The sequence below is a fragment of the Drosophila montana genome, unplaced genomic scaffold (assembly GCF_035044405.1).
Source record: "Drosophila montana isolate Dmon_TW-CO22-7 unplaced genomic scaffold, ASM3504440v1 contig_3733_1, whole genome shotgun sequence".
NCBI classification, from domain to species: domain Eukaryota; kingdom Metazoa; phylum Arthropoda; class Insecta; order Diptera; family Drosophilidae; genus Drosophila; species Drosophila montana.
The window spans coordinates 10,485,192-10,512,007 of record NW_026998620.1 but is presented as its reverse complement, the minus strand read 5'-3'; the positions used below and the strand labels follow the sequence as shown (position 1 = coordinate 10,512,007).

At 42.0% G+C, this 26,816-nt stretch overlaps 4 protein-coding genes across 7 annotated transcripts in view; 2 read left to right on the top strand and 2 right to left on the bottom strand.

Moving 5' to 3' along the window:
- Nucleotides 1–2,632, top strand: part of Gprk2 (G protein-coupled receptor kinase 2) — a 61,487-nt gene extending 58,855 nt beyond the window's left edge. For both annotated transcript variants that reach the window (XM_064694054.1, XM_064694053.1), the window contains 4 exons: nt 36–193; nt 259–468; nt 531–794; nt 863–2,632. In XM_064694054.1, the coding sequence (XP_064550124.1) occupies nt 36–193; nt 259–468; nt 531–794; nt 863–955 (725 nt within the window). In that variant the 3' untranslated portion in view covers nt 956–2,632. The remainder of the gene's footprint in view (nt 1–35; nt 194–258; nt 469–530; nt 795–862) is intronic.
- Nucleotides 2,633–3,044: 412 nt separating this feature from the next.
- Loxl1 (Lysyl oxidase-like 1) lies at nt 3,045–4,279 on the bottom strand. Its single transcript, XM_064693131.1, has 2 exons — nt 3,410–4,279; nt 3,045–3,338 (listed from the first exon to the last, which is right to left on the bottom strand). Exons 1-2 carry the CDS (start codon nt 4,254–4,256, stop codon nt 3,106–3,108), a joined length of 1,080 nt encoding a protein of 359 aa, XP_064549201.1. The 5' UTR covers nt 4,257–4,279; the 3' UTR covers nt 3,045–3,105.
- Nucleotides 4,280–4,385: 106 nt separating this feature from the next.
- On the bottom strand, nt 4,386–7,929 carry LOC135435888 (methylthioribose-1-phosphate isomerase). 2 transcript variants are annotated; one of them, XM_064693129.1, is made up of 6 exons: nt 7,718–7,929; nt 6,294–6,452; nt 5,485–5,720; nt 5,191–5,417; nt 4,968–5,131; nt 4,386–4,901 (listed from the first exon to the last, which is right to left on the bottom strand). In XM_064693129.1, exons 2-6 carry the CDS (start codon nt 6,423–6,425, stop codon nt 4,572–4,574), a joined length of 1,089 nt encoding a protein of 362 aa, XP_064549199.1. In that variant the 5' UTR covers nt 6,426–6,452; nt 7,718–7,929; the 3' UTR covers nt 4,386–4,571. The 2 variants fall into 2 exon arrangements, with proteins under 2 accessions (XP_064549199.1, XP_064549200.1); XM_064693130.1 differs by lacking the exon at nt 7,718–7,929 and adding an exon at nt 6,518–6,832.
- A 173-nt stretch (nt 7,930–8,102) lies between these two features.
- On the top strand, nt 8,103–10,110 carry LOC135435890 (isochorismatase domain-containing protein 1). Of its 2 annotated transcripts, none has more exons than XM_064693133.1 (3): nt 8,103–8,309; nt 8,363–8,572; nt 8,632–10,110. In XM_064693133.1, exons 1-3 carry the CDS (start codon nt 8,175–8,177, stop codon nt 8,914–8,916), a joined length of 630 nt encoding a protein of 209 aa, XP_064549203.1. In that variant the 5' UTR covers nt 8,103–8,174; the 3' UTR covers nt 8,917–10,110. The 2 variants fall into 2 exon arrangements, with proteins under 2 accessions (XP_064549203.1, XP_064549204.1); XM_064693134.1 differs by having other exon boundaries at nt 8,172–8,309; nt 8,367–8,572.
- The last annotated feature ends 16,706 nt before the right edge of the window (nt 10,111–26,816 follow it).

The following is a 26,816-nucleotide window of genomic DNA, read 5'->3' as shown; positions in this document are numbered from 1 at the left end:
ACAACCCGAAAAATAAAAATCTATGCACCTGCTAGGCTACATGGCGCCGGAGGTTATAGACAATGAGAAGTACGCTTTCTCGCCTGATTGGTTCAGCTTTGGCTGCCTGCTGTACGAAATGATCGAGGGTCAGGCGCCGTTTCGCATGCGCAAGGAGAAGGTCAAGCGCGAGGAGGTGGACAGGCGTGTCAAGGTGCGTTCGCAGTTGTAAAGCACAGCAAATCTGTTTACTTTAATTGCCTATTCTATTAACCGCAGGAGGATGCCGAGAAGTATTCGAGCAAGTTTAATGATGAAGCCAAATCAATGTGCCAACAGCTGTTAGCTAAATCGATAAAGCAACGCTTGGGCTGCCGCAATGGGCGTCTCGGCGCCCAGGATGTGATGGCGCATCCGTTTTTCCACTCCACACAGCTGAACTGGCGACGTTTAGAGGCGGGTATGCTGAAGCCGCCCTTTGAGCCAGACGTAAGCAATGCCTAAAACTGAATCAATAACTCGCCCGCTAACAATTAATTTCTCAACGACAGCCGCATGCCGTTTACGCCAAAGATGTGCTCGATATTGAACAGTTCTCAACTGTGAAGGGTGTCAATATCGACGAATCCGATACAAATTTTTATACGAAATTCAATACGGGCTCTGTATCCATTTCATGGCAAAATGAAATGATGGAAACCGAATGCTTTCGCGAGCTGAACGTTTTTGGTCCCGACGAGAGCCCCACGCCCGATTTGTTGATAAATGCCGTACCGGAACCGGACAAGGCTGGCTGTTTTCCGTTCAGGCGCAAGGTATTAGTCAAAATCATCTATCAACTGTATCAAAGCTGACAATTCTCTTTGATTTACTTTGCTTGCAGAAAAAGCAGCCGGCTCGCACACAGCCCATACCCATTCCTGAGCACCTGCTTACCACTTGTCACAGCGTGTCATCCACAACGGTCGAGAGCTGATAGCATACAATAGCTAAAGCCCAAACGCCTAACGTACCCACATAGCACAAACTGTAACCCATACGCACATAGTTAGCATCCAATCCCAACCCCAGTTTGGGGCGAAGCGTACAAAGCGCAGCACAACTGAAACTCATTGCAATACACGAACAACAACAACAAGAATGACGAGGGCGAGAAGCGTTTTTAAAATTCTTTATATATATACATATATATATACTTATATATATGAATGTATTTTTTACATTAATTTTCTAATGGAAACACTGAATTGAAGAAAAAAAATGCAAGCAAATTTCTCTAAACTACATATAAATACACAAATATGTTTATAAATGATGTCAAAAAAGAAAAGACTTACACGAACACAACATAAATACACTGAGAGCAACGCACGTTAGGTGGTTACTTAAATGATTGTAGCATACCATACACCATAAAAGTACCATACCGTACTTAGGTATTATACGAGTAGGTTTATATGGTAATTTAACAGCTAAAAGGCGAATACTAAAGCGACAAGTAAAACAACAACAGAAATAATAATAATAATAATTAAAAGCCGCAATCCAAATTGGCCGTCAGTTTGTCATAGCACCTAAAGTAATGTTACTTAAAATAGATACAATTGTATGCTATTTAAATATGTATACAGCAACTACTTATAATTAATAATACATACATACACATACACACTCTTACACATTTCTATATATGTAGATGGCAATCTCGGGGCGATGCCATAGGAAAGAATGTAATATTTGTAAAGTAGTTTTTGTGCTCAACGTGTTTTTGCTAATGTGGACGGGAGCAGCGTCGGGCGGAGGGTCGGACGATTGGACGGGCGGAGGGCTTATGCGTCAAGTGTTTTAGTTAGCATTTTAAAGGCCGTTAAGCAAATGACATAAATACTCGAAAAACTTTAGTGCATTTTTATTGAAATACTTAACATACATACGTACATACAACTACATATATATGGCATATATAAATCTATACAAAAATCTATGTAAATGTATACACATGAATATATCAATTGCCGCACACTTTTCCTACGCTTTTCAATGCTCTTCAATCTATTCTGTTGCCTAAGTTTAAGTTGACTGCAATTTGTTCATTAAGATTTTGAGAACGTGATTACTGATATTTTTTTTATTGTTTTGTCATGCAATAATTTTGCATACATACTAATATATGTATGTTATGTATGTACATATATTTACATACTGCAAATGATGCCAGCTTATTTCTAATTGAGACGTCGGCTAGTGTTTAAGAGTTCCGTGTATAAATGTGTAGTGTAGGCATTTTTGTAATTAGCAACAAAAACAAATATAAAAACACAAACAATTTGAGAATTTATTATGTTACTCATTAAATGCAAATCATTCAAAATTGCAGCTACTCATTTAGCAAACAACGGGAATGCGACTGCAATTGCGAACGCCACGTGCAACATTTAGTTACAATTCAATTGATTTTTTTGGCACAACTAGCTTATTGTAGGGTATACAATGGCAGCAAGCAGCAAGTAAGTTACATACATACATATTACAATAAAAAGCACAGCCCAAAACAAAAACCACAAAAAGAACAAAAAAAAATTAAATAAAATAAACGCCACAAGCTCGAAAAAAAAACGCATAATTGAATTTTAGCACAAAAGAAACAAAGCAAGCGCCGAAATATTTATCTATAGTAATTAAAGGCATATTTATAGATCATAATAAATACCAGATATACAAACATAGAAACTACTGTGTAAGAGCAATTAAATGCAAAACAAAAATAAAACAAACATTCAACAAACAAAAAACAACAATAAACGTATTTAACTACAACAACTGAGAATTGTCATTTTATTTATTAGTTCGACAAAAGATAGTTCTTTGCAAATTGGTTAAACTATCACGAAATTGGTGGTGAAAATCTATGAACGGTAATACTGATAACTAGCTAGTATTACCCGGCTGAGCAAAGGTTTCCTGTACTAGTAAATGGAGTCGCATTTTTGAATATAAAAGTTTGCCAGAAATCGCCAGCTTCACGAGTGCAAATAACATGCATAGAAAAATATGAATGACTTGATTTATTATTGACTTTTTTATGCTACATATATTCCGAATCAAATTTATTTTATAAAATTGTAATTAAATTAATAACGGCTTTCGTTTGCAATTGGTGACCCTTGTGCTTATTACTTCGCCCGTATAATACAGATCGCACTCGGCGCCATTGTTCTCGAAAGACCTTTCGCCCAGCATATACTCGGGATTTAGGGCTACACGCAGTATATATCTATTGTTAACGGGCACAGTGGTAACATCCACCCACTGGCAATCTAGCACATGGCTATACACATCCGCGCAGCCAGCACTGATACCTATCAATGGCTCAGCATTAGGGATGGACAGGACATTGCTGTGATAAACAAGAAAGAAATCGTGAACTTACCTTGAGTGGTATTGCCACAGGTGTATTTCCTGCGTACGCCCACATTGCACTGGGAGTCCATCAGGCAGAAGGACGCCTTGTGACCCTGGGCCACCTTTTGGTAGCGCTGATTGTACACGTCGAATGTGGCGAAGATATTCATGCTGTGGTAGTGCATATGGCACTGATGCCATTCCCAGTCCTTGTAGTTGGCATAGGGACTAACGTCGGCATTGCCCACATTGGAGGCCTTGACCGAGAAGCGCAGCAACTTGCGGATTCCACTGGGATTTGTTCTGCGTACAACATACGCATCCTTCGACACACAGTTTTCCTCCATGGCGCAGGTCAGCTCTGTCATGGGCACATTTGCCAAGTACGCGCTTACTTCAATGTCCACCAGACCAAGCTCCAGATCCGGTGATTTGCTCACACAGGCCACAGTACTCACATTACGATTAGTGGCATGGCATACAGAGGGATATATCGACTCCCGATGGCATTCCGATAGTTTGAGCTCCGTGCCGCGACAAAGGGTGCCCACCATGCCCCAGGGATGTGTTCTGCTGTTGCCGTGCTTTGTGCTGGGCATGGCCATGGAGGCATAGCCCAGACCCAACTGCCGACACACAACATTACCCTCGCGCTTTGTCCATTTTGTGCTGCAAATGGTGCCCCAGGTAACGCCATTGTCAAAGCTCACCTCCACACGGCCCTCACGCAGCGGCTGGCTCGCAGTAGCATTTGTACTGGCCAGGCGCACCCTCATATTGCGAAAATTGTTGTTCACATTCAGCTGGCAGCTGCATAGACTCAAGCTGACCAGCAGCAGCAGCGGCACGGGCAGAGATCGCGTATGTAACTCCATTCTCTCCTGGTTAGAGTCTAGTGTGGCTCTCGCGACTGGCACTCAGCTTTAAAGCATGGGCCAACAATGACGAAAATGATGGAAACAAAAAAAAATAAAACAAAAAGCATCTGGACAAACTCTGAAGCCTTATTGTGTAAAGATAATGTGCATTGTATTTTCGTTCAGCGCCGATTTACATATACAAAAGCCAGTTGGCTGGTCGCCCATATGTTTGTGGTTCCGTGTGTGTTTCTGTGTGGTGCTCTTTGCAACTGGAGTGCATTCGTTCAACGCAAATATTAACAACAACAGCAGCAACAAATTGTGCGGCTGTTATAAATCAAGCAGCTTGGTAATCTCCGCCTTGAGCGCTGACGGCTTAAAGACTCCATGCTCAGTGATGATGCCAGTTACAAGTGAGGCGGGCGTTACATCGAAGGCGGGATTCCAGCAATTGATGCCCGGCGCCGCAATGCGATGCTCGCCCACGTGTGTCATTTCGCGATCGGGTCGCACCTCGATTATAATGTGATCACCGCTGGGTATCTGCAGATCGATGGAGGTCAACGGTGCGGCCACATAGAAGGGCACGCCATGATGCTTGGCCACAACGGCTATTTGGTAGGTGCCAATTTTATTGGCCGTATCACCATTGGCAGCCACCTGGTTGAAGGGAGAGTGATATCGATTAAGTTGCCAAGCTCAGCAGACAGCACAAGAATTTGTTACCCGATCGGCGCCGACGACTACAGCAGCTACATTCTTCACACGCAGCAGCGCCGCTACCATGCTGTCCAGCACCAGGGTGGCGGGTAGCTTTTCGTGCACCAGCTCGTAGGCGGTTAGGCGTGCACCCTGGTTGTACGGCCGTGTCTCCGTGCAGTAAACGTGCTCTGTGAGGGAAAAGATGGACACTAATCAGCTGCTCGGTCATTTTGCTTTTCGCTTTTACCCAGCTTGCCCAGTTCGCTGAGGTGCCGCACTACGCCCAGCGCTGTGCCGTAACCTGCTGTGGCTAGGGATCCCGTGTTGCAGTGCGTCAGCACACGCACAGGACCAGCTGCGGCCGCACTAGTCGTATCTGCTACATGCCCAAGTATGGCCTTGGCGCCATTGGCGCCAATCGCGCGATTGTCGGCAATGTCTTTTTCCAGCATGGCCTCGGTGGCGTTCAGGAATCTTGAATAACATTGGAATAATGGCTGCGCGTTGTCTTTTGATGTTGCCTTTGCGATGTGTGTTTTACCTTTGCTTCATGTCTTCCACCGTCACGTTATCATCCTTGGTCAGCTCATTGGCCAGCGTGATTAGCTCGTCGGCGGAAATTTTCATGTTGACCGCTGTGGGCCGTGCGGAGACTAAATAGTTTAGCTTGCCCTCAATTTCCTGACGCAGCGATTTCTTGCTGCCAAACTCCTCCGGATAGATTTCGACGGCCAGCGAGAGGCAGCCCACAATGGCAATGGCCGGAGCGCCCCGTACCTATAAAGGGAGTTAACAAACCAGAGATATATACAATTAATGAGTGGGTGCAAGTCTAGGGCCTGTATCAGTATCATCTGCTGCTGTGTCAACGCTCTTATCTGGCCATAAACTCTTTATAGCCACATTATATAATGGGTCGCCCGCAGTCCACGTGATGAGCCGCATGCGTGCTCTTTGCACAAGCAGCAGTAAACAACTAGGAAATTATCTCTCGCTCTCGCAGATTCTATTTGTTTAACCAAAAAATAAATAATGAAGAAGGCGAACCCAGAGCTTGGTTACATATTTAGTCGTGGTAATAACTAGAGGGCACACCACTTAAATGAGCAAACCACAAACAATTTCGTTTTGAGCAAGATGCAATTAATTTTGATGATGATGTGTTTGCACACGTTTTGATGCTTGGCAAGCAATTTACAAGATTTATTTAATTTATTTATCTATAGAAAAATTAAATGACGTTATTTATAGAGCGTCAAACGGCGATTGGTACATGATTTAAGAATTGAACAAGACAGGAATTTATATAGGTTTACGGATTGGTCTATCTATAGGATTATTCTTGCTTACCTGCATCTTATTGATGACCTTCCAGCCGTCCTCAACACCGCGCACGGTTACATACTTGGAGACGACGGGCAGCAGCAGCTGATCAAGTATCTCCAGGCTGCCACGCTGATATTTGATCGATTGTAGGCTCATCCTATACAATTTGTACTATGCGACTAACTGTAAGAGAAATGTAAAGGCGAATTATTAAGAAAGATCTTGCGTTTTGAGGCCCAAAAACTGACCAAACTAGTGGGCGGCGGCAGCTATTCAGCTGGCGTCAGAGCTCCAACATTTATGTCAGAATTTATGGCTAGAGAATGTATGTGTGTGTGTGTAAGTGTAAGCGTATTTATCAATTGATCAATATTAATCAAATGAAATGCCAACGCCAATGCCAGGACAGTCGAAAATTGCTGGGGCAGATGCAGACAACGTCTGACAGGCGAACGCTTCCCTTAGCTACTGAACGATTGCGATGCGAATGGACCGCGACCAATTCGCAAACAGTTTGGCAAAAAGAGAGAGCAGCGCAATTAGCCAGAGACACGGGCAGGCGAAAAGTGAGTGAGAGTGAGAGTGAGAGAGTGTGATTGGGAGTGCTGGGACTGTGCTAGTTTAGAGTCTAGACTGTATAGCGCGTCGCGATGGCTAAGCGATTAATTCAACTTGTCACAACTTGCGTATCCGTTGCAAATTGATAAAGGCGTTGTCAACGTTGACGGCGACGGCGGCGCTGACGCTGGCGTTGACTTTAACGCCGGCGTTGCTTCAGCCGTCAGCACGTTGTCGAGCTTTTGATATTTTTGTTTTTATATGACAGGCAACAGCAAATCGGACAGCGACGCTTATCTTCGAACTGTATGTGCATATATATGTATATACATATTTGCTATTCAAATGCCTTGATAATCTCAGAGAAGCGTAATTTATGCGGCCGCAATTAGTTGTGCCCGCTGTAAGTGTCAACCAAGAACTTGGCGCTGGTTCGGTGCCAAATTTGTGTTTAACAAAATTATGCACACACAAACACAAACACACGCACAAGCACAGGTAAATATTAGCGGCATTCAACTGGTGGTTCCGGCAATGACAGTGACGGCGGTAGTTTTGAATCTTGACATCTGTTTAGTCCACCATATTAAACGTGTAGAATCTATTATACACTTGCCTTATTTAAAGAATTTTTAATTTAAATTCAAACACTTATTTCACTTTACCGTCGAAAAAAAAATTGTAAACAGAAAAGGTAAACAAAGCAAAGGCAGGGTAGCAGACTGTATGACCATGTTTTTTTTGAAAGTGTGACCAGTTATCCAAGGCATGTTAAGTTGTCGATAGAAAACATCTGATAAGCGGCAGCTCGATAAGTGCCTCTTTTATTTGACGAGACAACAATATTTGGGTAAAATGTTATGAAACACGCCGGCTTTCTTTATACTCACTGTTTTGTTTACGTATCCAAGTCTTATGGTTTTTTCATTAATAGTTTTTGGTAATGCTGGAACTTTGCTTCGAATATTTTTAAATTCGCTTTGGTTTTAACTTTGGCAGCAAATCGGTCGGTTTGGATCCTAATCGTTAGTTATAGCTATAAATTAAAGTTTAGTGCGTTTTTTGGCGTTTATTGAGTCCAAATATTAAGGCACAAAACTAGTGCTTTTAAAAAAATCACAGCGCTTAATAGAAATAATATTTTTACACGTAACATTAAGTTAACAGAGCGCGTTTTTTAGCATTCATATTAACAGTGGCATCGATATCGATGATTTCCAGTGCATACAAGCAGCACAGCGAAGTACTGACAACTGTCGTCAGAGGGCGTTTGCTTTGCGGGAACTTTCAAATGATTACAGAAATTCTTTGAAAACCAAAATTGTATAGATTTATTTTAGAAAGAAAATGGCCAAAAGTGTAGGACAATCCCTTTACCGTTTGCAGCCAAATAAAACGTTATTTATGTTATGCGACATTCAAGAAAAGTTCAAACCAGCAATTCCGTTGCTTGGGGCGGTTATAGAGAATACTAAGAAATTGGTAAGTTGTTTAGCATTGCATTTAATTGAAAAGTGAACAAGATGATATTCTAGATAGAAGCTGGTAAGGTATTCAATGTACCACTATTGGTTACAGAGCAATATCCGGAAAAGTTGGGCTCTACCGTTTGCGAGCTGGATGTGCAACACGCTTGTGCTATCGTGCCTAAGACCAAGTTCAGCATGTTTGTGCCGCCAGTTGAAAATAAGATAAAAGAAATTTTTGGCGACAAGCCCAAGACGGCAGTGTTGTTTGGAGTTGAGGCTAGTTTCAATACATGACCATAATCTACGTTTGCTAACAATTTCCAATTCTCCTATAGACGCATGTGTGCATAGAACAAACGGCGTTTGACCTTATCAATAATAGTATAGATGTTTGGCTTGTCGCTGACTGCAGTGCCTCGCGTCTCAATCAGGATCGCGATTTAGCCCTAGAGCGTCTGCGTCACATAGGCTGTATTATAGCCAGCGCCGAGAGTATCATCTTTAATCTGCTGGGCGACAAGGACCACGAGTCCTTCAAGAAGATAGCGCCCCTTGTGAAGAAAGTGTCAACCGAATTGAATCTTTGGCAACCCACAGCGACTGCCAAGGGCAAGAACTGATATTGGCAAGCGGCGCCTTTCATGTCTATTCATTTACCATTAAGGTAGCATTTTTGTGTTGCTCATAGAAATTATGAAAGAAGGTACCAGAGATAGGGCCCCGCCTGTCCTCGGCAAGCATCGTCATCTCATAAACATTTTGCCCAGCGGACAGCTGAATGGAGCGTTACCTCAGCGGCGCCTTATAAGCCAGCCAAGTATCCAGTGAGCGAGCCAAGAGCAGCCTGTATTGACGCCAAGCCTCTTTGCTGCCAATTTATGCGAAGACTTGGAGCGCCCCTTGTACGAGTATTCCAGGCAGTTAAATTTCATGATGCAATCGAAACAATCTCAGCATGTTGTTTGCCTACGCGCTCGAGGCAACCGCCAGGTGACGGTGACAATGTAGCAGGCGTCTGATTGACTCATAACAGGCCAAGATCACAATCTTATCTGCATGCCAGCTAGCCAGCCAGCCAGCCACATTGCTCCCGGCTCTGTTGGCAATTTATTTGCCAAAGCCCTGCCAGCTGAGTGCCAGCTAGATCGGATCTTAAAGCACTCGCAAGTGAAACTGATGGCGACGGCATCGTGGCACGCGATATGCAAACAGCATTGCCAACATCTGGCCAATTATGCACCAGCTCGCTTATCTAATCCCAACCAAACATTAAGCCTCAGCTAAGCCTCCAACGCAACGTGTGAAGAACTGCGTAAACGCCAAGCTGGGACAACGGTATCATGCGTAAAAGTTGACCAGCTTTGGCATGGCCAGCTGCCAGCTGATTGCAGGCTGCAGCCTGTTGCCAGTTGCTAACACAACCAGCGGCCATAAATTTCCGGCCCGAGGCTTGGGACCGGTTCGAAGGCCCGATGCGCACTTGGCATATTAATAAATTTTGGCTTTGCAAAGCGATAAAAATGATAAATCTGTGAAATTGCCATACCATGTGCAAATGAACAGGCGATCAGATCAGGGAGCTCCAGCTGGAGCTCATCGCTGCTGCTGCCAGGGAATTTATGTGCTTGCTGCCTGGCAAGTGGCAACTGCAACTGCAAATGCGCTCCAAAATCGAATTCTATAAAAATTTAAGGACGAGCTTGCCGATGTATTTATACACTCAATTTATATGAGCTTAAATTTTCGAGCTTGGAACTCGCAATTTTAAAAACCCAAGCAAAACAAAAATTAGAGTTATAGTTTATGGTCAAAATCCTGCTTATTTTAGCTTTTGTCAGTACACAAAATTAATGAATTGTGATACAAGAAAATTTTTTTAAAATAACAGAATTGTATTTAAGTATAAAAAAAGTTATGATCTAAAGTTCGAATCAATATATAGAGGGCGAGGCAATGTTCAAACCAGATTGAAGTCATGATAGTATTCTCGTAAAAGTACTAAATAAAAATTATTATTATAATAATGAATACTAGTAAAATGCAATTATAAGAATAATAAAAGCGATAGAAAGAAATGAGATGATATTTTTTTCTAAATTTAGTTAATTTTTATTTTAATCCCAGAAGCGAATTCAATACTCTAAGTAGTGCCTTATACGATCTAAGTACTCAGCAATATAAAAGTAACTATAGTACCTTTTATCTAGCCAAAATATTCACCGCCAAAATGTGTCCAAAGCGTGTTGACAAATGTGAGAATCTCAGGCGGCGCTTCAAAGACCCGTTGACTACACGGCAGTGCTTAAGTTGCATAATTTATGGGGATGTTGCTGGATGTTGCCCAAATTAGCCAAATATAGCCCCAAGGGCCGCCTGTGTAATAAGATAATGGCAACAACTATGACTAATGAGAGATTAGGCGAGATGGGGATCACTTGCATTTCCCACACTGGGCAAACGGGGCCGGCAGGCAGTCAGGCAGTCAGGCAGTTAGGAAGCCAAAGCTCTGCAGTCATTTACTTATTTAGTCATTCACATGCAGCAATTAGTTCAATAATTTTATGCTAATTATGCGCTTGAAACGTTGGTTCTTAAGCACCGCCTGTAAGTCGAGCATGGGCGTGGCCATTTTTGTGTCTAGCGGTCATAGGGAATTTTCACTGGCACTCTAAATAAGTAATTTCCGCGTCACCTGTTAACCCAGTAAAATGGAAGCAGCGGCCCGACCATTGACCAGCAATTAGTGGGATGCCCAGAGAGATGTGTATCCCATGTACAGTGGATACTAGTTACGAGTAACATCTAATTAGCATATGAGTTATACGCAGCATTCAAAAGGGGCTCGCTACATGTTGCCCCATGGCATTTGGGGCGTTCTTTGGGTGTGTGAATGTTTGTATACGAGTGTGTGCAAGTATTATAATTAAGTTAGAGAAACAGCTATGGGCCACGCTAAGTGGTCGGTAACAAGCAATATACTTAAAAATATAAGTACAGCTAGCTGATTAGCAAGGATATGGTAATTCCAATGAAATGCAGCCAAAATAAATAAGATGACCTCAAGACCAGTTCTAGGACTGCTTGTGCTGCTCTTCAAATTGAATGCTCAAGTGAGGATAAGAATCTGCATCTTGGCAACTGCCAGCGATAGAGATCTGTGCTATTCGTTTTGGACAATCGCCCGAAACTAGATCAGTTTGGATACGATATGCTGTTTACACGAAAGCTTTAAATGTTTTCACTGCAATCCTATCTTCACTTTTATCAAAGACGACAATAACAATAGCCACAGCTACAACAACACTTTGTGAAAGGTTGCTTGTCCATGGACATACACACAAATTTGTATATGTATTTACATATGTAACTAATTTGCTTAAAATTGTATTTTGGTTGCGACAAGTTGCCGTAAATGCGTCGACTCGCTGGCATAAAAAAAAAAAAATCAAGCAAAACGAAAATAAACCAGAAAAAAGTTAGAAAGATTTACAAATTTATGCTGAAAATTCGCTGCTGTAGCATTTATATGGGCAATTGGCCAAAATGTTGGCCAACTTCAACACATTTGCGTGCTTTATCTCTGTCGCAGACGTCTCCTTTGCGGTCTTGGCCTTTGTTGGACACATCAAAGTGACTTGAGTCCCATTTGACTTGCAGTTTATGCAGTTACAGTTGCCAAATTTGGTCAATTTCACTTGTTCAGCTCGAAATTTATGCCGTCTTGGGTATACCATGACTTGAGTGCCGGGTTGGGGGTGGCGTGCGGTGAGGGGTTGGCGCCTAGCTACGCAAATTAAATATGCATCATGCATTGCTACGTTTACTTTCTACGTTGATTTGCATATTAACAGGAGATATCCAACTGGCAGCCACTGCCAAAATATTTAAAATTTAATATTAATATTTGTTGGACATTTTTTCTATACCCTGTATGTAAAGTAGAAAGAGTAGAAATGTGACAGGTTGACTTTATAACGTGTACAACACACATATTGATATCTTCTATATACTATAATATTCAATACGGCCTTGGCGTTGATATTAGGAATTTCAGAAACTAGTTTGGTAAAAAATTGCTACCTTAAATTTTTCTCATATAAATAGCCTAGCATAAATGCCGCAGATTTAGATGTTAACATAATTATTATTCATGGGTTTTTGTTAAGAATTCCCATCTGGTTATTTGTTCAGAAGAAAATTGTGCACGGTAAATTACGGTCTTTCTATTCTGTTCCCATGTTAGCAGAAAATGCGCGGCACCTCAAACTCTTAATTAGTAATTTATATTAAAATGGCATACATATAAAAGATAAATTAAAAAGAACGGAATGGAATAAAACACATTGGGTCAAGTCTAGTCTAATTAACACAATTACATATAATATATATATTTAGTATATTCTCCCGGTAATTTCTTTAGGCATGGGGAAAATGGAGACGAGTTAAATTTTTATAATTATATTGGAGCTGGGTCTTAGTTGAACACATCCCAGCAGAACATTTAAGCTCTTATACTAAACTGTCTTCTACATTTGATTGCAACAAGCTTTTCAATTGTAGTACTCCTTGCTGTAGCTTTCTTTTGCCCAACCCATTTGAGTCTTTTAAATCAAATTCACTTGCCAAAATGTCAAAGGCTGGGATGTTCAATCAAAGTTCGTTTGCTGTTTCGCCGACAGGCTCATTGCACCAATTTGTCAGTGAGTCAAAGCATTTTGTCACGATTTGCCATAAACACCTTGTGGAGCTGGTCGAAGAAAACGGTTTTCCCTCCACCGATTATTGTTAGTAAATCGAAGTGATTTGTGTGCTGTGGCACAAAAGAAGCCGCCGCTTTAACTTGTATTAAGTAAATAAATAGAAAGTGAAGTTGTGTGCCAAGAGTTTTCCAGCAGGTCAATCGATGGACCCAGACAGACCCACAAAAATACACGGATTCACTTTCCTGACAGAAAACCCAAAAAAAAAACTAAAAACTAAAATAAAAACGGGCTAATGATAATGTTTGAATTATTCCCGTGCACTTGAAGCAGCTCAGCTGTAATGAACGCTATTACGAATCGAGCGCTTCTATCTGAGATTCCCAACACCGGACTGCTCTGGTTTATAGACCCGCTCCCACAATGGCTGACTCGCAGTCACTGCTGCTGCTGCTGCTGCTGCTACGTCTGCTGTCAAATGCAATCAATTAAGGTTAATTTGCAGCCACTTCCCAAATTACGAGCACAAATGGGTCTTGAAGCCACAGTCTTCGGGTATTGGAGCATTGGAGCTGCCTGACATATATATGTGTCAGTGGTATTGGCCAAAAAACCATTTCTGCGGTTATGATTTGTGAAATTCTTTTGTTGCCAGGGTTGACCACAGTTCGGCACATGCCGACGCCAACACTCCGTGGCCGTGATTAATGGTGTGTTGAACATAAATTTGGCACAGGTTTTGGAGCAACCGCCAAGATGCCTGGAGCCTTGTGTCAGATCTTGGCCAGATCTGATCTTATATGCTGTGCATGCAATCGCGGCATTGATTTTGCACAAAAGCGTTGGCCAGTTAGCCAAGTTGGTACGCTTGTAGGCCTGTCAGCCGGCCTGACAAAATTGACAGCCAACATTGACAACGACGGCGACAGCGCAGAGCATGGACAATGGCAACAACAACGACAACATCGACAACCACAACAGCGACTTTGGCCAAACGGTAGTCGATGTTTGACAATCAAATATGGGAACGGCGTGCTGTACTACCTGCGCCATGACCCATATCAGTCATTGTTTTTGTAGCAGTGAGCCAAAAGTTCAACAGGTCGTGGACAGGCATTTAGCATGTGGCATTAGGCATATGGTAACATATGGCATATGGTTTTGCTGTATGGCTTATGAAAAGTGAAATTTTTGGCTGCTAGTCAATGGCCCGGAAAAATAGAATCGAGACAATGGTTAAGCTTATTGGCAAGACACAGCAGACTGACCTCATTGAGCCCACGCTTCGCACAACGTATGGAATTCGCTGGAATGGGTGAGTGAATGAGTGAGTGAGTGAGTGAATGAATGAATGATAGCCTGCCAGAGCCACTTGCCGAATTGCCAGTTGGACTTTTGATTATCTGGCCGAGTGCTCCGGCTGCGGCTGCGGCTGTGGCTACGGCTGTGCCTGCTGCAGGCCGGTTTCGCTGGCATATAATATGTGTTGACACGAAAGCGCAGCGACCAAAACTGGGAATTCTGCAAAATAAGAAAACAACAAAAAAACAACAACAGTGGGCAGTGAAATGCTGAAATCTTATGCTGATTGCCAGCCGTAACAGCTGCCTGTGTAATTTGTGCAGCAAAAACAAAAAAGTGAAGGCGTCTCCAAGAGCATCTTTCGTTGCCAGCAAGCGAAGCAGCACTTTCATTAAAACTTTTGGCCAATTCAAAATCATTAAATTGCAGCCAGAACGGCTCAAAGATGTATTATTTTTTTTGGCCATGCATCAACTTCCTGGCTGAGCAAAGCAAAGCAAAATTGTAAAGACACAAAACCAAAGACAAACCACTCAACTGCAATATCAAAAAACACTGAGTGGCTTATTTCTTTTGTGTGTTTGCCAACGACTTCTTTACTTTGCCGGATCCAAACAGGTTTGGCGCTTGAAAACTTCTTTGAGCCTGAAGCTCGGCTAGGACAGGGCCTGAGTCCAAAGCTTTCCATCAAGTGTTGCGCTGCTCTTTATTTTAATTTGCGCACCTAAGTAAATGCCCGGCAAGTGCTAATGAGACATAACGACATGGCCGTCGCCAAGGCCAAGGATCATTTATTATTTTTAGCAAATAGCAACAGCTGCGCTACACTTGCGCCTGGATAGCTGCTGCTGCCTAAGCCTGCCCAGCATTTGGCATGCCAATATTTTCTAATATTCGCAATCATTTAACTTAATGTGCGCTCATTTATTTTGCGTGCTGCAGATGTTGCCCGGGCAACTGCAATCCCAGTCTTACTCCTAGTTGGAGGTTGCAGTTAGATCAGAGCGCTCATCTCTGGGCAAACAAAAACAAAAATTACGTTCAATCCCACGATATTCGCTAATGAGCCTGGCCAACGCAATGTGGGCGTGCCGATCGCGCTTCGCCTTCGTGAGCCACCAACACCAACAACAAACAATTCAATTTTCATGGCCGCCGGGGCGGGCCAGCAATTTATTACCTAATGCTGCCAGCGTGCGTTAGATTGTACCTCAGATTGCCAAGGACTGCAGCCGGTTGGTAAATATTTATGATCAGGCAGCAGCAGAAGACTCGCAACAAATACACTTAGCCCCAAGGGCGCCTGCAATTTGTCACTCGGTGTACCGCATTATATGGCTTTAAGTTTGAGTAATAACTCCTTTACAAGTGACGGTAAAAACTGTGAGAACCGTTAACTCAATTGCTGCATTTGAGCTTAAAGACATTCTCAATGCCACTTGTTTTGACATTACAACCCAAAAAAACCGAAATCCAAAACAGAAACCGAAATGAAAATGAAACCAACGACGCGGCGTGAAAATGAAAACGTTTCCAACAAAAGAGAAAACGGTGTCCGGTGTCCAGTCTCTATGTAAGTGTGTCTGTGTGTGTGTGTGTGTATGGGGCAGCATTTGGGTTCGTTTCAAGTGTGATGGCTGTCAGTCACTCAACTAACCTGCCAACAAACCAGCTAGTCGGCCAGCCAGGGACTGCAGCCAGTGTCTTCTTTGGCATTTAGGGCTGCACGCGTCAGTGGGTCAACTATTTGCAGCCACTGCGCTTGCAGCTTGCGGCTAAGTGCTGAACAAATATCAAATGTTGCGAAAAAAGAGGCTGTGTCAAACAAAAGACACGAACTTAACAAACGCACTTGCTGAACGACTTCAAAGGCCGCCGCACTATAGCCCACTTCTAACAACCAAAAATCAGCATTAAGTTATGGCAACAATAGCAAAAGCAACACAGAAGCTACATCGATGCTCACCGAGTTTGTTTTTGTTACCCACCTCGTCCCGCTCCCCCTCCCCCTCCATACACACCGAATCCCCCGCAAGACGACATTCTAAGAGCGCGCGCACGCTGTGAAAGTCTAGTCTCAATGACAAGAAATTCTAGTCTTCATAATGAGGCTTATAAATGTTTTTATGGACGCAGCTCAGCTGTCAGAATAACAAAAATACTCGCAACAATAAGAATCGCATGCGCTGTCCGACAACAACAGCAACAACAACAGCATCAACAATTTGGCATGTGCACATTTATTACATTTATTAAAGCTATCGCAGAGATTTATAAACTTTGTTATTTGTTGCTGCGGTTGTGTGGCAAATTGGTTTTTTAATTGCTCCGTTTCATCTTTAGTTTTCTTTACCTTTTCTTTAACCGATTTCAGCTCTTATGTTTGCAATATCCTCACTAATCTATTGAATTGAAACCGTGTTTGGAAACTACTACTGCTAACTAATTCCAGCGTTAAAAAATAAATACCAAATTGTATTGCCTCTTGCGTAGAATGCTCTCATATAAACATAGATAATCCGTAATACCTGGAGATTTCGTAGTTATATATAAATATATAAGTAAGCACGATTATTTTATTGTCACCTATTAATACGATGCAGTCTGAATTTTATCTAGCCACATAACTGAACTAAAAAAAGAAGTAAAGAGCGGGCTAGAGTTAAAGCAGGAAATAAAACGAAGGATAAAATTAGAGAGTGAGGGAGAGAGAGTGTGAAAAATAGGGTAAAGTGCATGCCTTATAGTTTTACCGATATGTGAGGAGAATTTTGAAGTTTGGAATTGAAAATTTCGGCTAAGATATCTTGCAAAATATAACATTTTTCCATTCACAAACTAATTTTTCGACCCATTTTCCTTTATGCTATATGATATAGTAGACTGATTCTAACAACATTGGGTTCATATACATATGTGAAGCAACTTAAATGCGGTTTAGTTTAGATATTTTGAAGTTTATCATACAAACTAGATGTACATTGCTTTATTGATTCGGCCTGGTATCAAGAATTTGGGGTGGGATAAGTTTTCTTCCATGCCTAAATTTAGGGCATTTGAATTATAAATCTAGATTTGATTTTGGAAGACACATTTAACTTAATGAATGTCATATATAAAGCGAAATAGCTTAATCTTTATGAATAATCAATTTAAATCAGCTCATTTTTGCAAATTTCAATATCCATTGACTTTCTAGCAGTTGTCATCATTTATAGTTTATAGATGGTCGCTGATTATCTTATATGTGGTCACGAGTGATTGCCCGTTCCCAGGAGAACAGTTAGTTTCCCTAGCGGTTGGGCCACAGTTGACCACTTCTTCCGCATGTGTGAGCACACATCCGAACATATCAAAATGAGCAGCTAATACGAGTTGATTTCTAAAAGCAGCAGCAGCAGCAGCAGCGCTGGCTTCCTGGGTTATGACTTCTGCGGCTGTCACGCCGGCGATCAACGGCTGCTAACTACAAACTAGCAGCGAATAATGCCAAGAATTAGTTGTGGAAGAATTAACACCACCCAGCAAACGGCATTGACCACAAGCCTGATTGTGCTGGCTAAAACGGCAAGTGGAAACTTGGAAACTGAAAACAATTTACGCAAACCGTACAACGAGCTGCGAGCTGCATAGCTTGAGATTGACTTGGCTCGGTGGGCCAGCAGGTGGCCAAGTCCAAGTGCATTGACTGCCGGGGAGCAGTAGGTGCAGCAGCGGCAGCAGCGGCAGCCGCCTGACTATAATCACAATTGGAATTGCACTCTCTTCGTCTTCTTTTTATTCTTCTTCTACTACTTGGCCACTACATACAGATTGATTTGTTTTGCAGTTCCGTTCTGAGGCCTCGCAATTCACCATTTACCATCTACCATTTGGCATTCTGTGTTTACTGTTAGCTGCTGTAGCTCATCTCAAATTGATTTCTAATACGGCTGCTGTCACCTTTGACACGTTTCGTAACGGGTTTTGTCTATTCACCTGATTGATTTTTATCCAATGACCGCTTGTCTAACTAACCAAGTCCATTATACAATGTTTCTTTGTATTCCCATTAAGTTATACAATATTAAAATAAATCAAAATATATTTTTTAAATATTAAAGAAAAAAGTTTTCGGGCTCATAATTGGAAATTTAAAATATTCATTTTTATATATATAAGGAGTCTTCATTAATGTCTGAAGCAAAAGGATGGCATGCATCTAGCTTGTCCTCAAAAAATAAAGTGAAGCCGGCTAAGTTAAGTATCTAACCGCAGGCTGTTAAAAGCGATCACAAATTTATAGTTTCGTAGATTATACCACCTGCCTCCTAATATGTAAATACCCTTACTCATTTTAAGTTACAGAGAATTTTTAGCTTTTTAGAGAGAGATAGAGAGAGAGAGAGAGAAAGAGGGTATTTTAAGCTACCTTGAATCTTGAGCTAATGACCGGAGTACCAGATTTTAAAATATATTTGAAACCTTTGTACTAGCTGATCTATAAACTTATTCCACCAATCACACATTTTTACACGAAATATTTGAACCTATCAATGCAAGCAGAAAAAGAAAATAAAATCTTGAATCCTTTTGTATGATGGAGCATGAGGCATTGCAGAAGGAGGAACCGTCGGCAGTTGAAGCGTTTACAGCTTCGTCACACGATTTGTTCCGAGTCGTTTGCCTTGGCCACACAGCTGCATGAAGCAATCGTTCCAATCGACATGTAAGGCCCTTAAAAGTCATGTTTGTGGCTTTGGACTGCTTTTGGTGGTGGTGGTGGGTGTGGCATGGGCTGGGCCGCAGACCGCACAGCGCAAACGTTTTTGGCAATTATCAAGATCATGGCTGCCTCTTGTTCTTGACTTTTGTTTGCGATAGTCGTTCGTTAGAAGGCTCGGATCCCGTGTCTTTTGCGTAGGCTTTAAGGCACGGGCGCGCCCTTGAGATGCTGGCACTGCCCATGCCGCGGGTGCTACCAATGGTTGTGCCTGTGGTTCTGCTTGTGGCCTTATCGAGTGGCCATTAGTGTGAAATCGTTAAAGTTTTAAATGCCACCACGTTTTGTATCTGTTTTGTGGCTGTTGTTCTAGTTCTCTCTAAACATTGCAAATATCGTACCAATTAAATTGGCCAAAACAAACCGGCAGTCAGTGCGAGGTAAAAGCTTTAATCACATTTCAAGTGTTTGCCGTCCTGTGTTGTACGACTAATTAGGCAATTAGAGTGTTAGAGCGCGAGAGTGTCTTCGCCATACAAATCAACCAACAAAAATTATAAAAGAATTCAAATGCTGGCCGCCTATTACCTATAAAAGTTAATTGTATGGTCGTAAACAATCGCCGGCAACATGTAGCAGGCCTCATCAACAATGTTGCCAGCAACATGTGCCGCCAATTTGCTCGGCCTGCCAAGGCCTGTCAACGGCTACTGTCACCGGCCCTTAGCAATGCCATCGCCATCGCCATCGGCAACTGGCAACAGGCATTGGTATTGACATTGGCAATTACATGCAGCTCACGTGCTGTCAAAGTTGAAAGATGACAAATCAACTTGACAGCGACAGCGTACCAATTTGCATGGCAAAATGGCCAATGGCAGAAGATTCAACCGAATGATGCCAATGCAAAACGAGAGCAATGCACCCATCCATAGCACTTGGGTGTGCGTTGTGGTTGCAGCCACAGTGTGGCTGCTGCGTGGTGTAGTGCCAACCACCTTGACGCCTGGCATTGTGTAATAATTGGCAGTTCGTGGAAAGCTTAGATTTTGATAGCGATTAATTGGCTAGCTTGTTGCTGCAGTTGCTGGAATGCAGCTAAGTAAGTTGCACCCCATTGCATTCATCTTTCCACTCAAATTAGCATATTCGTTTATGGCAATTGCACTCATTTTATTTCTAATTCGCTTCATCAGTCTTTGCAACCATCTCGCACTCTTGTTTGTCAATCTTAAGACCGTTTGGTAATTGCAATTTGATGGTTCCATCATAGTTAAATATTATGACAACCATATAAAAGCGAATTGAAATGGGCCACCGCAGCGCCTGCCATTGGGGCTCCAACGAGCGACGACAGCTTCCGTCAATTATATGGCCGATCGTAAGTACTCCTTTGGCGGAGGCGACTCAGCAGGAGTAGCTGCACCCGCTGCGCACCAGCAGCTGCCACTTTTCTGGTAACTAACTGGGCCCTCTGCATATTTCAATCTTATGACGAAAACTTCACTTTGCGTATCGATGCGGCAGCCAAATTGAAATTGCCAACTCGCAGTTATTACCCAAGATGCTGCTGTCGTGACAACGTTGTGTACAGGTTACTTTTATATTTATATGAAAAAAGGAAACAAAAGAGTATAAGTCTCGAGCACTTGGCTACGAGATACCCTGTATGTCAGAGATGCCGCAGCAATTAAATATTGGAATCTTATCTCCTAGGCAAATAAATGGGAGAATATTTTAATAAAAAGTCCATAATACTTCTGTATTTATCGATTAAAATCGAAGCCATAGCACTAATGGTCTTTGATATGGACGCAACGTAAATAAAGCTTAATTGAGCTGCTGATTAATAATATTATTACCGTATACAGTCAGGATGTTTTTTCTGTAATACGGTGAAACAGCTTTTTTACCCATTGGATGGATACAGGGTATAAGAAAGAAGAAATAGTTTTGTACATGGTTCGATTCCTTTTTTGAATTTCTCATAAGACATTTAGCTTTCTTCTAAGTAGATTTATATCTCATTATAAATCGTTCATCCCATTTCTTGCCAAATACTTTCTTGTTTTTATAGCTGCTGCCTTTTACCGGACCTGGCAGTCTGTTTGTCTGTTCGTCTGTTCGTCTGTCTGCGTGCCTGACTGTTGGACTGTTTGTTTCTTTGCCTGTTATTCACACGACTTTCATGTTAACAACTTGCTTTTGTAACAGTAAAAATCAATAAGTACCTGCAGTTTATTACGTCGCCTGGCACTGAGCTAAATAACTTTGCTACAGAACATGCAGTAATCATCATTTACTGATGATGTTGCTCTTGTGTTCATGTTGCTCTTGTTCTTTTAACAAGACATTTGGCATTAATTTTTGCCCATATGCAATGCCACTGAATACACCAGGGACTGTCTCTGACTGAGCAAATATGTCGCACAGCAACAGCAACAACAGCAACAAAAACAACAGCAACACGACAACAACAACAACAAACACAACAAGAGGCACGACAACGTCAGCAAATTAGTGACATAACTTGGTCGCTGAACACGATTCGAATGAGCTTCAAGTTGGGAGGCCAGCCAAAAGCCTATCCCGTTTCACCCGCAAAAAAAGAAACCCCTTATAAAATGCACTAATTTTGAAATATAATAACATTGCTCGTGAGCTCTCATATTTGTCTGACCTTTGGCAAGCCACCTTTCACCAGGCACAGCAGCAGCAGCTACAGCAGCAGCAGCAGCAGGAGCATAAGGAACAACAAGAACTCAACTTTTATCTTATGTAAGCATTGTAGAACCTTTTTTCGGGGTTAAATGCCCATTACAAACAATTTTGTAATGGCCAGTTAAATAACAGCGCTGAAATTTGTTTTCAAATTATTTAAGTCGAGCAACGGCCAAATTACCCAAATTAAAGTAACATAATACAAGACGTGTGGGTGGTTTCGGGTCAAAGTAGCAACAGCCACCGCACCGCACCGCATCGCACCGTACCGGCAAACCGAGTCGCGTTGCTGAAGCTGCAATCGGTTGCTCTGATTTGGAAAATTGCTTAAATTGAGCCGTTCCTCAAATGACGATACATGACAATTTCAAGTGACGTCAGTTGCCTTTACATGGGAACTGTCCGAAAACGTGTAATCGGCTCGTAGGCGGGCCGTGCAACGAGTTCATTTACGGTTAAATTTCAGAAGAATTTTTAGAAATTTCAAAGTGCATAATTACTGAATAGACGCGAATGAAGCGCTTGTCAAAATAACGACAACCCAAGGCAAATAAGAGGTCAGAGAGAACTTGTCAGATCTATGTGATCGAATGCAACAGAAGCTGTCTTGGAAACTGTGAAAACAGCAAAAGTAAAAGGTATCACCTAAAAAAAAACAAAGAAATGACATTAAAGTAGGCTTAAGATTTAAGAGCCTTCAGTAATGTGCCCCAATTGGAGCAGGAAAGTTCATGGATTGTTGCTGCAATTCTTTGACACGCATATTAAACTACTATATCAAAAAATATCCAACTATCATAGCCAAATTCGAAAATCGGTGACCGCAGCTTTGTTCTCTCTTGGCTACTTCTATAAAACCTTTGCTCTTGTGCTGTTCTTGAACTCTTAACAAATAGTTTAAGAATGTAAGTTTAACGGACCGTGTACTTGAGTTCCTTAGGCCTCATAAAGATGAATGCATGTTTGCACTCAATCATTTAAATAGGACACGAAACTCAGCATTTTAAGCGGCAGAAAATATCAATATACCTTTCTAGCTACATGCATATTTCACACTTGACATGTACTCGAGAGGTTTTGTACCATCTTAATGGACAGTTCATTATGTGAAATTGTTGACATGCGCCATAAGTACATTCACTTTTTTGTGGGCAGCAGCACAACGGGAGCTAACTAAATAAGCTCTTAATTAAGCACCTACGTCAAGTTTTTGTTTTACATCCTCCGTGCGCTTTTCAAACTACAGCGGGAGCAGAAAGAAAAACCAAGCATGTTTGTTGCCTAAGTCTTTAGTTTTGGCTGCGTCCCCAAGTAGGTCAGTTGGGAAATTTATGCCAGGCAAATTTTCTTGTAAAACTATTGCCGGACAAGAGCCGTATGCGCATGTGCTTGCATAAATAAATATCGTACACATAAAATATTCGAATTTGGCCATGGCCAAGGCCTGGAATACACTTGGCCGCTGCATGGTTATGATTTTCAGAGTACGAGCTACGAGTGGGGCCAAGGCAATGCAAATAGAAATAAATTTTCCCGCTGTTTATTTTGCCAAGCGAACAATTTACAATTCGCACACATGCTGCGCCAGCAGGTTAACCGATGCCAACGAAAATGAAAATAAATGCACTTTAAACAGAGACTCCTGTCAACGGTCAACTGTGGGGCCTCCAGTTGTTTGATATGCCAACCGCAACATCAGCAGCGGCAGCAACAGTGGTCAAAATAGCAACAGTTGCCATCGGCTTGTTGTAGCTACACGAATTTTGCTTGTTTTTACTTTCAAAAGACATTACGCAGCTTTTGGCAAAAGCCTTTTTTATGGCTGCCATTTCATCACGGGCATGCGAAAATCATTAGCCTGAAATCATTAAGGTCAATCCAGTGCGTGGTTCAGATTTGCGTACGTTTTGCGTAAGTGAAATGGAAGCGATTGCTCTGCGCATATGTGACAAACCCCATTTTGTTGAGAGAAGGAGAAGCTTTAAGACTGTGATTATTGACCAAAGATTTCGCTAGTCCAAAAATGAAAGCGTTTGATGTGAATGCCAACATATTAGCATAGATTCAAAACACAATTAAAGACTTTGTATATTATCTAGAAGGCTGTCAGCTCATGCTCAAGTTGTAGGCCTTTTACTTTTCATTTGTGTGCTATGCAAATTGAGGTGAATCAGCAGGTTTTGGGGCCCAAAAGAGTACCTAAAGCCTTAAACAATACCTCTGGACCGTGATAAATTGTACGACACATTGTCGAAAATAAAATTGTTGACAAATTTCTCTTTTCATGTTCTTAATGTGCACACTGCGCATTCTTTTCGAGTGATTTTCCAAAAGTCAACTTTTTGGACTTTGTGTCTATTCGTTTCAAGGTTATTTTTGGGCGTCTTCTCTACATGATGCGACACTTTCATTTTGAGGCGCTTCTTATAGCGAAAGCCGCCTTCCAAAGTGATTGTGTTTATGGGTTTCTTATCAACATACCTTTTTTAGATCTAATGCGTAGGTTCCACATCGGTAGCTGCTCTCAGTCCTTTCACTTTCGAACAAAACGGTACAATGAATAACGGTACCTGCGGGGATAAGCATATTCTATTATCAATTTCAAAACATAATAAAAATTAATCAAAAAACAATATACATATGAATAAAAGACAATGTCGTTGGCGTTAAGCGACTCGTTTTGTATATCATTATCATTTTAATTTTGCTCTGCGAGAACTGTGAGGCTAACCTCCCAATTTAGGCAGCTTTCCAGCTACCTGAGCAGCACAATGAGTTGTCTAAAGTGGGCGTTTGATGCAGCGCTCATCGTCTTACAAATTAATCAACACATGAACGAGGCTCGGCCTGGGGTTTGCCGCGGGCAGATCGAATCGCACCTGAGCGCCGACCTTTGTGCCACTTAGAGGAGCACGAGAATACCGGGCACACATGAGGCCGACTAATGGGATTTTTATTGGGTCACAAGGCGACGCAATTCACACAAGACACCCACTCCACGCAGACACTTGCTGCAGACCCGGATTTCATATAATGGCCTCTTAACGTTACGAGTCGTGAGGCGTGCCACAAAGCTAGTTGGGGTAGAGTTTAAAGTGCAACAGAGTTAAGGAGCGAGCCATCCAATACCAAAAAACAACCAATGTTGTCAGGCAATTAAAGCGGAATCCACAATATAGTTCAAAATCTCATTAGCCTGTTGTCCAACTGTATTTGGACTCTTGACAGAGGATCTGGAAATAGCTGAGTGCCAGTGATGAGCAAGAGACATTTGAGTAGCTGCTTGACCAACTCTTAATAGAGTTTTGAGACGTTTGAAACTAAACTTTGCACAGTTGCCAGTTGCCCACAGCTTGGGGCAATAAGCAATCTAAACCAGTAAGCACTTCTTCAACTGTCTTCTGAGCAATTAAGAGCAATATACTCCTAACGATGGCCTTTTCCGGTTGACTTAACTGCCACTTTTGGTTTGGGTAAATTAATTACGACGCCAAATGATCCTCAAGCAGTTTTCTGCACTAAATTGCAATAAAAACTCAATCAACGAGCAATGACAAGTCCAAGTCCTAACAATTGTTAAGTAATTGTCCAGTCGTGTGACACATTTGTGGAACTCATTAGGAATTGTGGCGAATAAAATGAAAGTGCGTCGTCGGGTTATATTAGTTTTTTCACTGCCTATTTAGTTTTTCACTTTCAGTGCAGCCAACTGACCAGATGTGTGGTCAGCCTAATGATGGCATTCCATACGCATACAGGTGGCTCATGGAATTCGTTCATTAGAGTCATTCGTTCGATCATATTCATATGCGCGTAACAATAAACTTTTATACGGGATAACTCTTACTTTTCAAATAGTTACGGGAGTTCGTAACTATACGCGAATTATATGGTTCTCTTAAAAGTTAATTTAAAAGTTCTACATGCCGACACATTAAAAAGTCATAAATTTCGAAGCGAATGTTAAAAGTGTAAACGTGTCCGAAACGGCAACTAAATGAAGACATTTGCAAGGCAGTCAGATGCGAATCAATAATGAAATGGCCATGCAAAATTCTAGACACAACAAACGGTTAAAAGCCGCCGCGGGGAATGCCGCCGCACGGCGCAACGGTAAATCGGACTAAAGCCCAGACTCTGGCTCAGACCCAGACTTCGACGGGTTGAGGTCCGCTCATGACTGCAGATACTCGACTTTAGATTAGAATGAATCATTTCCAAGCATCCTAATTGAGTTGACTGCGGCTGGCAGCTGGCAGCGAAAAGGCCAAAATATTAGCAGCCGCCTTGTCGAGGTGTGAGACTATTTAGCCAACTAAGACTCTGGCTAAGACGGAATGCAAGTCCGAGTCTGAATCTGTGGCCAAGTAGCGGCGATTAGTCGCACCTGGGAGCTGGTTGCGAGAAGGGGCCAAGACGATGACAAAGGGCCATTTATCAAGTAGACAAACGCGAGCTGCTCGTGTCTCGTCCCTGGGCATGTTAACCGTTTCCTGACTGATTGACTGACTAACTGACTGACTAACTGACTAACGGATTGCACAGCATCCCGACACCCCGACTCTAGGCCTGGCTGCCTCCTCCACTTTAATTACTCATTTAGCTGATCCCACACTTAAAGTGCTATTAAATGTCTGCCCCACACTTCTGCCCATTGTAGGGGAAATGTAGTTCTCTGGGTCAATGCGAGAACCTTAACTAATTAAACCAATGCCAGTCTTTCAGTCCCTCAGCCCACCAATCTCCCATCCAGACTTTCGCATTGTCAATAAATAAATTTTTCGCTTTTGCTGTGGCAGCTTTCACAATAGTCTGGCAAAATACGAGCATTTCAAAACTGTTCTACGCACAGCAAAGTGATAAAAAAATATATTTTAAGGCAGTTAAAATGAAAGCCGAAGAATCGCCAAGAATTTCATGGGTTGAAGAGATTACGAACTGCGCCAAATGAATTCGATTTGTTTGCCAGGGCTTGTACTATAATCAGCGAGTGACAACTTGAAGAATCGATAGGACATACATAAGTAAGTATCTATGTTTATTACAATATATTTACCAGCCCGTGCGCTGAGCGAGAAGATCTTCTCAAGTTGAA

Bases quoted from the DNA above. Each gene is read 5' to 3' on its own strand.
- Loxl1 (XM_064693131.1), bottom strand. From the start codon at position 4,256: ATGGAGTTACATACGCGATCTCTGCCCGTGCCGCTGCTGCTGCTGGTC. The intron at 3,339-3,409 runs GTAAGTTCACGA...AGCCATTGATAG, and splicing joins CTGTGGCAATACCACTCAAG to GTATCAGTGCTGGCTGCGCG.
- LOC135435888 (XM_064693129.1), bottom strand. From the start codon at position 6,425: ATGAGCCTACAATCGATCAAATATCAGCGTGGCAGCCTGGAGATACTT. The intron at 5,418-5,484 runs GTAAAACACACA...ATGTTATTCAAG, and splicing joins GTGGAAGACATGAAGCAAAG to ATTCCTGAACGCCACCGAGG. The intron at 5,132-5,190 runs GTAAAAGCGAAA...TTTCCCTCACAG, and splicing joins CAGCGAACTGGGCAAGCTGG to AGCACGTTTACTGCACGGAG.
- LOC135435890 (XM_064693133.1), top strand. From the start codon at position 8,175: ATGGCCAAAAGTGTAGGACAATCCCTTTACCGTTTGCAGCCAAATAAA. The intron at 8,310-8,362 runs GTAAGTTGTTTA...ATGATATTCTAG, and splicing joins TAGAGAATACTAAGAAATTG to ATAGAAGCTGGTAAGGTATT. The intron at 8,573-8,631 runs GCTAGTTTCAAT...ATTCTCCTATAG, and splicing joins CAGTGTTGTTTGGAGTTGAG to ACGCATGTGTGCATAGAACA.